The following is a 10,325-nucleotide window of genomic DNA, read 5'->3' as shown; positions in this document are numbered from 1 at the left end:
CGCGGCCTCGATGGAGCTTGAACCCCCCCTTGCCCCTTCGCCTGGTCAGGGCCTCCCATCCGTCGGCCAGCGCATCCGCGTAGTTGATGAACCCATACGACTCGTCGGCATACGCACCATACAGCTGGAGCGAAGCGCTAACCACGAGGAATGCACGATGAGATTGTGCGCCGAAGTCAGCAGAAGAGCGGGAACGCGGAGGGGGAGCGAGATGCAGTGGAGGGGGCGACCCATCCCCACTCTCCCCCCCACACACACTTCTGACCAAGCGACGGCGCAAGCCTCTGTACGCCCGTAGAAGATCGAGGAAGGGGAGTCGGGCCGAGTTGCGTCGTTGGAAAGGCATCCTTTTTGAGCGGCAAACCGAAAAATAAGGCCGCCGCACGTAAGAGGGGGCACGCTTCCGTCGCCATAGATAGCCTCGCTGCCGGCCTGATGGGGCCCGACGTCATGCAGCGTGTCTCCGCTCCATCAGTGGCGCCTTTATGGAAAAAGGTATGCTCCTCCTGGCCGAGACGAAGGGGCTGGTCGTTTCTTTTCACCAACAGCGCCTCCCTGCCTGATGGCGTCGCAAGGGCGGCTACCCAGATGTGGTGCAGTATGGTAGGCCCCGCTTCCACAAATATCAGCCTCGCTCCTCTTCGCTGCGATACGCCTTGTACATGTGTAGATGGGTCGCCCTCTGTTGAGCTGACCGCGTGCTGGTAGCACATGGAGCGCCGGTCACGCCATTTCATGGGCCCGGCTGGTGGCGTTTCCGAGGCCCCAGCCGCCGAACGAGGCCGTTTGCGGCTCGGGCGTTGTTCGTTGGCGCCTCTGCCATGGCCGCGCACGTATGCCGTTGCGTGCCGAGCCCCTCGCGCCCAGCGTGGGCGTGCCCCCGAGGGGCCTGGGCGGCGGCCTGCGTCGCGCGCCAGGGAGGCCCCCCGGCCGGTCCGCCCCGGCCTAGGAGAGGGGAGGGGCGCCCCCCACCGCCGAAAGCCCCGGATCATTTCCGTAGCGGCCCTGGGCGTTACGGCCGATGCGGCGCCGCATCGTTCCCTTCCCTCTTCTCGCTGCTGTCCGAGTCTGGGATCCGATTTTGACACCTTAGCGAAATGTGCCGCTGCTGTGCGAAAGAGAGCGAAGCGGGGGTGAGTGTGTGCGTGTGTGTGTGGAGGGCGCACTCGGGTGACACAAAGAAGCAGCTCAAAAAAGGTGGAAGAGCAACATCTGAGAGGGGGATCGATGGTGCAGGCAAGTAAGTGTCTGCGTGCGTGTATCGGGGGGGGGCCAGAGGCGATCATGTCCGGTCCCCCAAGCCCTGGGGAGGGTGGTGGGGGTACCGTGCAAAAGAGGGTTGACAAGTACCGCACAATCGGTTGTGCTGGCCATGGCTCGCTGGACCTGTAAACTCGTCGTGGTCCGGTTTCCCCTGCAGAGCTGTGTGCACCAAGAGGCTATCAGGGCAGCTGCGGGTACGCTCGCTTCTCAATGCGCGATTAAGAGGCGCAGTCGTGCTTTGGTTGTTTACCCGGCCACCGTCGATCTACGCCCACCTAGCGCTTCTGCGCGTGTCCAAGTGCACCACAGGGTTTCGTCTCCTCATGGATATCTACATGTCCGGCCGAAGGGAGTGAAAGGGGTGGGGGTGGGCGGTGAAGAAAAAAAAAGTTATTTTCACACAAGGCAGCGCGAGGCGGGCGGCTGATTGAATCGAGATGACAGATGCTGAGCGTTCACGCTACGGGGGCTTTTCCTTGTCCGGGCGCAACTGCACGTGAGAGCTTTCGGGTGTCGGCCACACGTTTCTTTCAGCGTGAAATCATGAGGAGGAAGGCCGATAAACAAGAGAACGGAGAAGACAGAAGTGCTGCAGGGCAGGCAACGACAAAAAAGAAAAAGGGGGTAAGGGGGGAGGAGGAGGTCGTGGCGGTGGTGAGGATGTGCGTGTGCGTGGCAGGGGGGGCATCCTATTTTTTTGGAGAGGCACGCATGTGTCTTGATGCGCGCAGGTATGGGCAGTGGTGTCCATTTCCCACGGGCTGCGCGCCATGCGGCGCACCGTAACAGGGATACTCGCCGCCATACAAGTTGATATCGCGCGAGGCAATGAGTACAGGCGCTACACACACACACACACTTTCCTTTGTCTCTCTCGCCCCTTCTCTTCCCACCAGTGACTGGCGGAGGCGGCTACAGAGATACATGTATATATATATATATCTATAAATGCGGGAGATAACAGGAAAAATGAGAAACGCCGGACTGCCTAACAATGAGAAAACCAAAAAAGAAAGGGGTGAGGGAGGGCTGCGCCGGCGAGGCCGGAGCGCGAGAGAGATGAGCTACGACGGAGACGGAGGTCTTCTCACGGTCTGTGAGGCGCCCCTCCTCCCCATTCACACACAGGAGAAAACCCAAACGCGAATGAACCATACGCACGCTTTACATCAACATGAGAGCTTTTTTTTTGAGGGACAGCTGTCAGCGCACTCCAAGGGAAAGGCGCCAGCCATGCACGCAGAAAACGTCGGCTGCATGCACCGTCGTTCCCGTTGCGTTTGCGCGTCCGTGCAGCGACCCATCGGCGAGGCCAGAGGCGGGGGCAGGCTGACGATCTCTACTTGCGGAGGAAACGACAGAAGAGGGGGGGGATGGATCAGGAATGGGAATTTTGGGTGTCTGTCGTGGGGGGTGGGGTGGGCTGCACATTGAACGCCAGCAACTCTCTTCTTGTCACGCACGCGTCATTCTGTGTGCCTGACCCACTGGCCTCAGTGGCGCAGAGCTGCTACGCACGCACGCCAAACTACTCGTGGCCATTCGCACCAACGAGCGGGTTCGCAGCATCCGCGCTGCCGAGCATCGTGCTGCTGCGCTGGCCATTATCGCCACTGTCCATCGCCGGCACACGGTCGGTGTCGGTGTTGCGACTGACACTGTCAGGGTCTGCCTTCAGCTGATCCTGGTAGTGATCGCCATCGGCCATCGGCATGCTGGGGCGGCCGCTCTCGCTGTGGTACAGAAGCGACGCCTCCCTCTTGCGCATTGCGCGCCGTGCGATCGACTCGGCTTCGGCCTTCTCCTTCAGCTCGTCCATATTGCTGTTGGTGAAGGTGGTGCTGCCATTGCTGTCCACATCGGTGCGGTAGCTGTTCATCGTTGCCTCCAGCTGGCCACAGAAGGCGGCCGTGCAGTGGAGATAGTTGTTGAGGGATTGCAGCAAGACGGACTTTGTGGTCGCCTGCAGTGCCTTCACCTCCTCGCCAAAGGCCTCGCGGCTCTGCTCGTAGGACGTCTTCGCCTTGTCCCGCTTCCCGAGCGTCTTCTTATAGCTGCTGCTCCCCGCCAGCGACTTATTCTTCTTCGCGTACGACTTCTCCGTCTGCTCCAAGTCGTAGCGGACCGCGTCGTAGTCTTTCTGCTTCGTCTTCAGGTTCTTGAAGGACTTCAGCGCCTTCTTGAGGTCCACCCTCACCGGCACCATCACGGAGATGGTGCCCGCGAAGATTTCGCGGTTGAACACCTCGAAGCCACCTTTGTCCTTGAGATCGCGCATCCCGTCGCGGAACTCGCCAACCGGCTTGCGCACCTCATCCCCGCACTCCTGGGCGACGTTGCCGTACACCTGCGCCACCTGGTCAAACGCGGAGAGAAGGTTTCGGTATGCGTTCATGGTGGACGTGAGGGCATCGTTGAAGCTCTTCATGCACTTGTCCAAATCCTCCAGGTAGAGGTGGCGGGTGTTCGTGTCGGTGTCGACCGTCGCGGGGATGCTGGCGCAGAGCGGCATTGCTGCTAGCTAGCCGTGTGTCGAGAGAGAGAGAGGGAGAGAGAAAGAGAGGGCAGCAACGACGAGAGGGAAACACAGAAGTACAGAACACACACACAAAAAAAGCAATCAATGAAAAGCGATGTGTGTGGCGGCGGTGCAGCGAGTGATGTGCAAGCCGGTACGTGCTCTACACCAGGGAAACGAAAAAAAAATGTGCACGTGTGTGTGTGTGTAGGGGGAAGGGAGGAGGAAGGAGGAGGGGAAACGGAACTTCGCACCCGCACCAGCTTTTCCTTTAACGCATGCAATGCGTAGTATATATATATATATATCTATCAGAGTATGCGTGGACAGGGAGGGGGCCGGATGTCTGAAGAGCGCCGGTCAGAGTGAAGGCCAAAAGTTCAAGCAACGCCACACGCGAAAGAGAGAGAGAGCAAATGAAAAAAATACGAATGATACGCCAACACACAGACACAGGAGAAACAAAAAAATCGTGGATGGACAAGTCGGTGTGCGTGTGGGGTGGCAGTGTGTGGTGATGAGGAGGAAGAGGGGCTTGATGCGTGATGATGGTGAAGTCGATGAGGGACAGTAACGAAAGAGAAGAGTGCGGCGACTGCGCAGGCGCACTCGATGTCGACGAGGGAGGAGGAGGGGGAGGGGGGAAGAGAGGGAGGCGAGTGTGTGTGTGTGGGGGGGGGGAAAGAGGAATCTGTGTGAGCGGGCTGCGCTTACATGAGCATTGGATCCGCATAGCATGGCGGCGGCTTTCGAAGGACGCACCGAAAGGAGAGAGAAGGGAGGAAACCTCTCATATACCGCGCATCTGCTGACACCGACAAGGCAGAGCAGTGCGCGAGAACACTTCCTTTGTGTGAGCGGGCCCGCCTCACCTTCACCGCCTCTCCCCGTTCTTTGAGGTGATGGCGCTGCGGCGACGCCATCGCGCAAGCGAAAAACGAACGAGCTATACAAAATAGTGAGATCGTTGACGATAGACACAGGGGGAGGGAGAGGGGGAGAGAAGGACCGTCCGCGCTCCCCACCGCCCCTCTCGACTCTTGTTAGTGATCACCTCGTCCTCACCCCGCACCCCGCCAACGTTACACGAGCAGATCAGACGGATGGAGAAGAAAGCGCCTGAGGCGCGAAAAAAAAACGAAGCGCTCCTCCGTAAAATGACTGCATGCCCGCACGTATGTCGCAGAAAGCATAGTGATGGACGCAACGCTTCCATGTCGCAGACAAACGAAGGCAGGCGTGTCGCGGATACGCTGTCTTGGTGGGGGCTGGATTACACGAGAGAGCTCACCTTGCACGTACACGGGACACGTCAGCAGCGATGCCACCCGCCCATCGCCCTTCTCAGAGCACGTTGCGTGGCGCTCAGCAGACGACTTTCTCACGACGAGCTGATTGCCTGGAGGTCCTTGCAGAACATAACGCAACAGTGTTGAGAGCGCGATGTGCCAGTTGGTATGCACCACACGCCTACGCATTGCACAGTGGGCTTGCTGTCGGGTGCGTGAAGATGAGATTACGGTGGCAGACGGCAGGTAAAGCAGCGATGTCGAGGTGCGGCATCCCCATCCTCACAACAGGGGAGGGGGGCATCTGCAGGAAGGCGCTAGTGGGCAGCAGCACCTCACGCTCATGTGTCTCCCGGCAAGGACCGCATGCACGTGTACGCCCACATCCAGGAGGCGCTCACGACGGCGCCGCACACAGTCTGCTGCAAGACAATCTCGCACTGGATACCGCTGCACACTACGCCGTAGCCCCACACTCGCAGCGGCGCTGCCGAAACGACACTCAGCACGCCGGTGATGGCGGGGCTATACGTCCACTTCCCTACGTCGTGGTACATTTCGCTGTACATCACGGTGACGGAGGCGCTGCTGTGGCAGCCGCTCGCCGCAGAGCACGCTCGAGCACCTCTTCCAGGGCGAAGGGACTGACGTCGCCCGGGGTGGGCGCGTACAGTGTGAAGCTAATGACCGGCTTTCGCAGTGCCTCGGCCAATGCGGCGTCCTGCAGGACTTCCTCCTATATCGCCGTCTCGCACTGTTGTGCCATGCCAGCCTGCTGCGGATTGTATGCCTGTCTTGACGATGGGGCGCAGGGGCTCTGAAAAGCTCCGGAGGAGCTGCACGGCCAAGTCGGGGCAGCCGTTCAGCAGAACCGTCAACGCGGAGTAGGAGGACTGGTACGCAACAGTGCCAGGGAGCGCAGCCCACGCCGTCTCTGCCAACGGTGACTGCGTAACGAGCTCGTACATGCCGATTGTCTGCCCTTGACAAGTGCCCTGTGAGGGTGTGCAGCTGTAGCCCGTGCCATGATGCGCCGCCAGGCCCTGCACGGGAGAAAGATTATTCGCGCATACCAGCTACGGCGCTGTACAACATCGTCGTCCTCACCGTGGGTGCGACGCACAAACCTGCGGGCCCCTGTCTCTGCGTAGGAGGTGCCGCAAGCCGGCAAACAATGGCGGTGGGCGGGGGGGGTTCGGGGACAAGGATGTGCCCCTTGGGGCCCACCAGCACGGCAGCTTCAGTGGGTGCCTCGGTGCCCAGCAGGACCCCTGGCGATGCGAAGCCTCCCCCCCGCGAAGACGTAAAGCACCGTGTACACAATGGTGAACTTCACCATGAGCACCGTCTCGTGGCCCACTTTTGCCCTTGTCTCACATCGGCGCTCGCAGGCCGCGCCGCAAAGCTCTCCATCCCCGTAGTAAATGCACCCTTGCCGAGCCGACGAATCACGCCCATCCAGAAGAGCTTCAAATAGCTGCGTAGGCTGTCCATGAGTAGGCGCAGCTCCTCAGAGTTGCCATCGTCACCCGTACATGCCGGGAGACGTGTTGGGAAAGCGACTCCTACACACGAGGGCGCAGTGCCATGTGGTGCAGCCGTGAAGTCGATAGAGGAGGAGGGAGGGGGAGACAAGAACGACGTGATTATGCAGCCGCCGCACACCGATACTGTCTTGCTGAAACGCTTGCCAAATCGATGCCGCAGACTGCAAGGACGAAAGCGACGACACTGCACAGCCCCATCGCACATAGCAGCGTGACAACAGGGTCCTGGATACGCTGACGCGCGGTGTCTTCTCTACCGTCTCGTACGCTTCGCCGGCATGGTTATTGGCTGCGATGAGGAGGGTGCGGCCGATGGCACCGGCGGCACAGATGCGGTCCACGCACTTTGCGGGACTCGGGAGAAGGCACCACGTGCATGCAATGCCGCTGCGGCACATTACCGCCGCCAGCGGTCGCGCTGGATGGCTCAAAAGCTTCGGCAACTCCATACTACTCGCCACCACCTCCGCGGCACGTACGCGCTCGTTGAAATTCGTTGAGGTTCCGTTGCGGTAGAAGCGGAGGTTCCCTGGCACCGTGATAGTGCCTCGGGGCGTGTGATACGTGAATGGCCGTATGCAAGCCGAGGCGAGATCCTGGTGCGCGTCGGCGTGATGAAGAAGGATGGCGTTTAGCTTGCTCGACAGCGTGCCCAACAGGGAGGCCTTGACGGTTGTGGAGGGGTGGAATGACAGCCCGGGGCACCGAGGGGAGACGGCGCCATGCTGAGCCATGGCACCCGCGAGAACAGCTGCCCCTGCGCCACCGGTGGCGCAGGGGCAGCTGAGGAGGGGCCCACTCTCAGGTCTTCTCCCCTTGTCTCCGACGCAGGCTCGCGATCTTCCATCGACAGCGTGGGCGTGCTGAAACGGCAGCGGCCGGCATGCCGCTCACCGATGACGAGAACCTGCTCTCTGAGACGATACCCGCGGCGGCTAAATGGCGGCGTAATGGTCGGCGGCCTCTCTCCACCGCGAGGCTCTCCGCTCTCCCCCCACCACCAGCGCCCCTCCTTTGCGCTAGACGAAGTCGATGCCGAATACCGTGTGCCTCGACCGAGTGCGACACTCGTCCATACCGTCAAGAGAACTCCTGCTGAATCGGAAGAGGGGAAAGGGGGAGGGAATGTGCGGCACAAACGAGGTGGGTATGGAGAAGGTACCCACACACAAAGTGGAGGCGAAGGGCGGGAGTGAGAGGAGGATCGCGGAGAGAGTGCAGCTGCGAGAAGATGGAGAAAAGAAACGGCAAGTGTGTGCGTTTGAAGGGAGGGAAAGGACAGAGGAAGCCACACACACACAGACCCACACTGATGGTCACGCACCTCCGCTTCATCTACCGGCGTGTTGTTCTGCTTCTCAGGGATAGTGTGTGTGTGTGTGTGCACAAACGAATCCCAACGCCATTCCATCCCCAATACGTCTCCTTCTCGGACAGGTAAGGCTGTACACCACCGCCTCTTACACACACCCGTGTGTGCCATCCAGCACAGCACCTTTTATCCCAACGCCCGTCTTTCCACGGAGTTCGTCCTCCTCCTCCTTCGCCGCTTCTGAGAGCGTGCATCGGGGGGGGGGGAGGAGGGGAGGGGAGGGGAGAAGACGGTCACTCAACATATTTGCTTGTCTTGTAAGTTCGTTTCCTCTTCGTCGAGGTGCAGCACGCGGCGGCGTTAATTACACTCATTAGCTGTGCCTCCCCTTTTTTAAAACCTTCGCTTCCCTTCTTTACGCACCGAGTTTACCTCGAAGAGTGCATTGAGAGAGGCCGCAGGGAAGAGTAGGGGGAGGGGGGACGGAGATGGGGAGCGCCGTGGACTGTGGGTGAACATTGTGTGCTGCATCACGACTCCGCGCATTCTTCTCGCCAGCGGCACTGCCTCCCATGCCACCCGCGCACCTCTGCTCCGCATCCTTGATGGTGAAAAGCCTTCGGTCAGCGGTCCTCCTCACCCCACCCTCGCTCGCTTCATTTCCTTCGGTGCTCTGTGCGAATGGACGGCAACCCCAAGCAAGCGCACATGGGATAACAGAAACATAAGGGTGCCGCCAGCCGCGCTGGTTTGCCGCCTCACACGCAACACCTTGCAACATATAAGTCCCGCCCGGCGAGTGCAGCTGCGCGCCCCCAGAAATGCCCACCTAGACGCAAGGGAGACAACTAAACACACACACACACACTTGGTGGCAAGCACCATCTGCAGGCGGCGCGCATCCACCGCTGGGGTAGTCACCCCCTCCCTTTAGTGCGTGGGGGTGGGGTGGTGAGTGGGGTGGGGGTAAGAGCCTTTCGCTTACATAAAGTCGTCGTCAAAGTCGAACTCGTCGTTGTTTGCGGCGATGCGCTCCTCGTCCTCGTCCTTTTTTTCGTGGTCTCGGAGCGCCATCACGTCCATCTTGTAGCGCAGGATGCCGCCAATGCCCCCGAAGCCACGCACCAGCTGCGTGCCCTCCTGACTGCGGTCGCTGATGAGCTCCAACGTGCAACCAAATTTCTGATAGTTCTGGGCAAGCCAGTCCACGAAGTTCTCCGACTCGATTTCGTTCTGCGTCTTGCCAGCTTCTTGTGCGTGGATATTCTTCTTGTTTGCTTCCGCCTCAGTCAGCAGATGAATTTCGGTGGCCTCGTCCTCGGCACCTCTGCTCTTGACGATGACGTACCGGTTCACCTCGAGGTCCTCGAAGCAGATGAGCGTCTCTACTGCGCCTGCCTCTAGGCAGCGCATCGTGTCGTTCACACCGAAGCAGTACTGCTGCGTGTCCATAGCGATCTGATCGAAGAACGTCTGCAACAACTTCTTCTCCTGCACGAGCTTAACGCCCGACAAGGCGTCCGCGGAGAGGTCAATGGCCTGGTTCAGCCCCACGTCACCCGGGTGCGCCACATCAACGACCTTTACCACTACCTCCTTTAGGCGAGGATCGAAGAGGTCGGACTGGAAAAGCACCTCCTTGAAGTCGGCTGAGCCAGCGAGCACGAGACCGCGCACGTTTGGGCGGTCGTTCGTGATGAAGTAGCTGACCGCCGACTCGGCCACCTTGCGCACGTAGTTGTGGCGCCGCTCCATACGGATGCGCGCGAAACGGTTCTTACTTTGACCACCACGACCGTGCTTCTTTGGCAGCTCCACCGTGAAGGAGCCGAGCTTCTCCTTGACATCGCCGCACACCGTCGCAAAAGTGCAGCCGCTACCGTCCATAATAATAAAGCCGAACTTGTCGTCCGACTCGAGCATGCGGCGCAGCTCTTCCGTGTGGAACTTGTTGTCGCACAAGTAGAGGCTGCGGCTGACAGGCTTGAAGGGCTCGATGTCAAGCGTCAGCTTCTTCTCCTTGTTGTCAGCTGTCATGACGGTGCCGGAGTACAGCAGCAGGCCATTCGGCGGCACGCGCGGAATCTGCTTGAGGCGTCCGAGGGCTGCCGTGATGGCGCTCTGCACGCTCAACTTGTTTGTGTGGGATTTGATGTTCGACGCCGTCCCGTACTCGTTGTTCAGCTTCGTCACCATGCCAGAGATCTGCTCCCTTGGAGTCATGTAGACACTGATCACGCTGGTGCCCATACCCCGCGCAGATTCGAGCATCTGAATGAGCTTCTTGACCTTATACCGCTCGATGGTCTTCTCCGCATCTGTCAGCTCCTTCTCGCCGGACATCGTGCGTGGAGGATGAGGGGGAGGGGAGGGTGAACACTCTGTACGGATGGGCG

General features: G+C 59.9%; 2 protein-coding genes across 2 annotated transcripts; both read right to left on the bottom strand.

Annotated features, from left to right (window-relative positions):
- Positions 1 to 2,791: 2,791 nt before the first annotated feature.
- LSCM1_03522 (uncharacterized protein) lies at positions 2,792 to 3,775 on the bottom strand (the record flags this gene model as incomplete). Its single annotated transcript, XM_067321063.1, has 1 exon — positions 2,792 to 3,775. The coding sequence occupies one exon, from the start codon at positions 3,773 to 3,775 to the stop codon at positions 2,792 to 2,794; it is 984 nt and encodes a 327-aa protein (XP_067177673.1).
- Positions 3,776 to 8,910: 5,135 nt separating this feature from the next.
- Positions 8,911 to 10,272, bottom strand: LSCM1_03521 (uncharacterized protein; the record flags this gene model as incomplete). The annotated part of the gene is made up of 1 exon (XM_067321062.1): positions 8,911 to 10,272. One exon carries the CDS (start codon positions 10,270 to 10,272, stop codon positions 8,911 to 8,913), a length of 1,362 nt encoding a protein of 453 aa, XP_067177672.1.
- Positions 10,273 to 10,325: the final 53 nt, after the last annotated feature.

This window comes from Leishmania martiniquensis, chromosome 27 (genome assembly GCF_017916325.1).
Source record: "Leishmania martiniquensis isolate LSCM1 chromosome 27, whole genome shotgun sequence".
NCBI lineage: Eukaryota > Euglenozoa > Kinetoplastea > Trypanosomatida > Trypanosomatidae > Leishmania > Leishmania martiniquensis.
The sequence above is the reverse complement of the archived record's forward strand: the minus strand, read 5'-3'. Positions and strand labels throughout refer to the sequence as shown.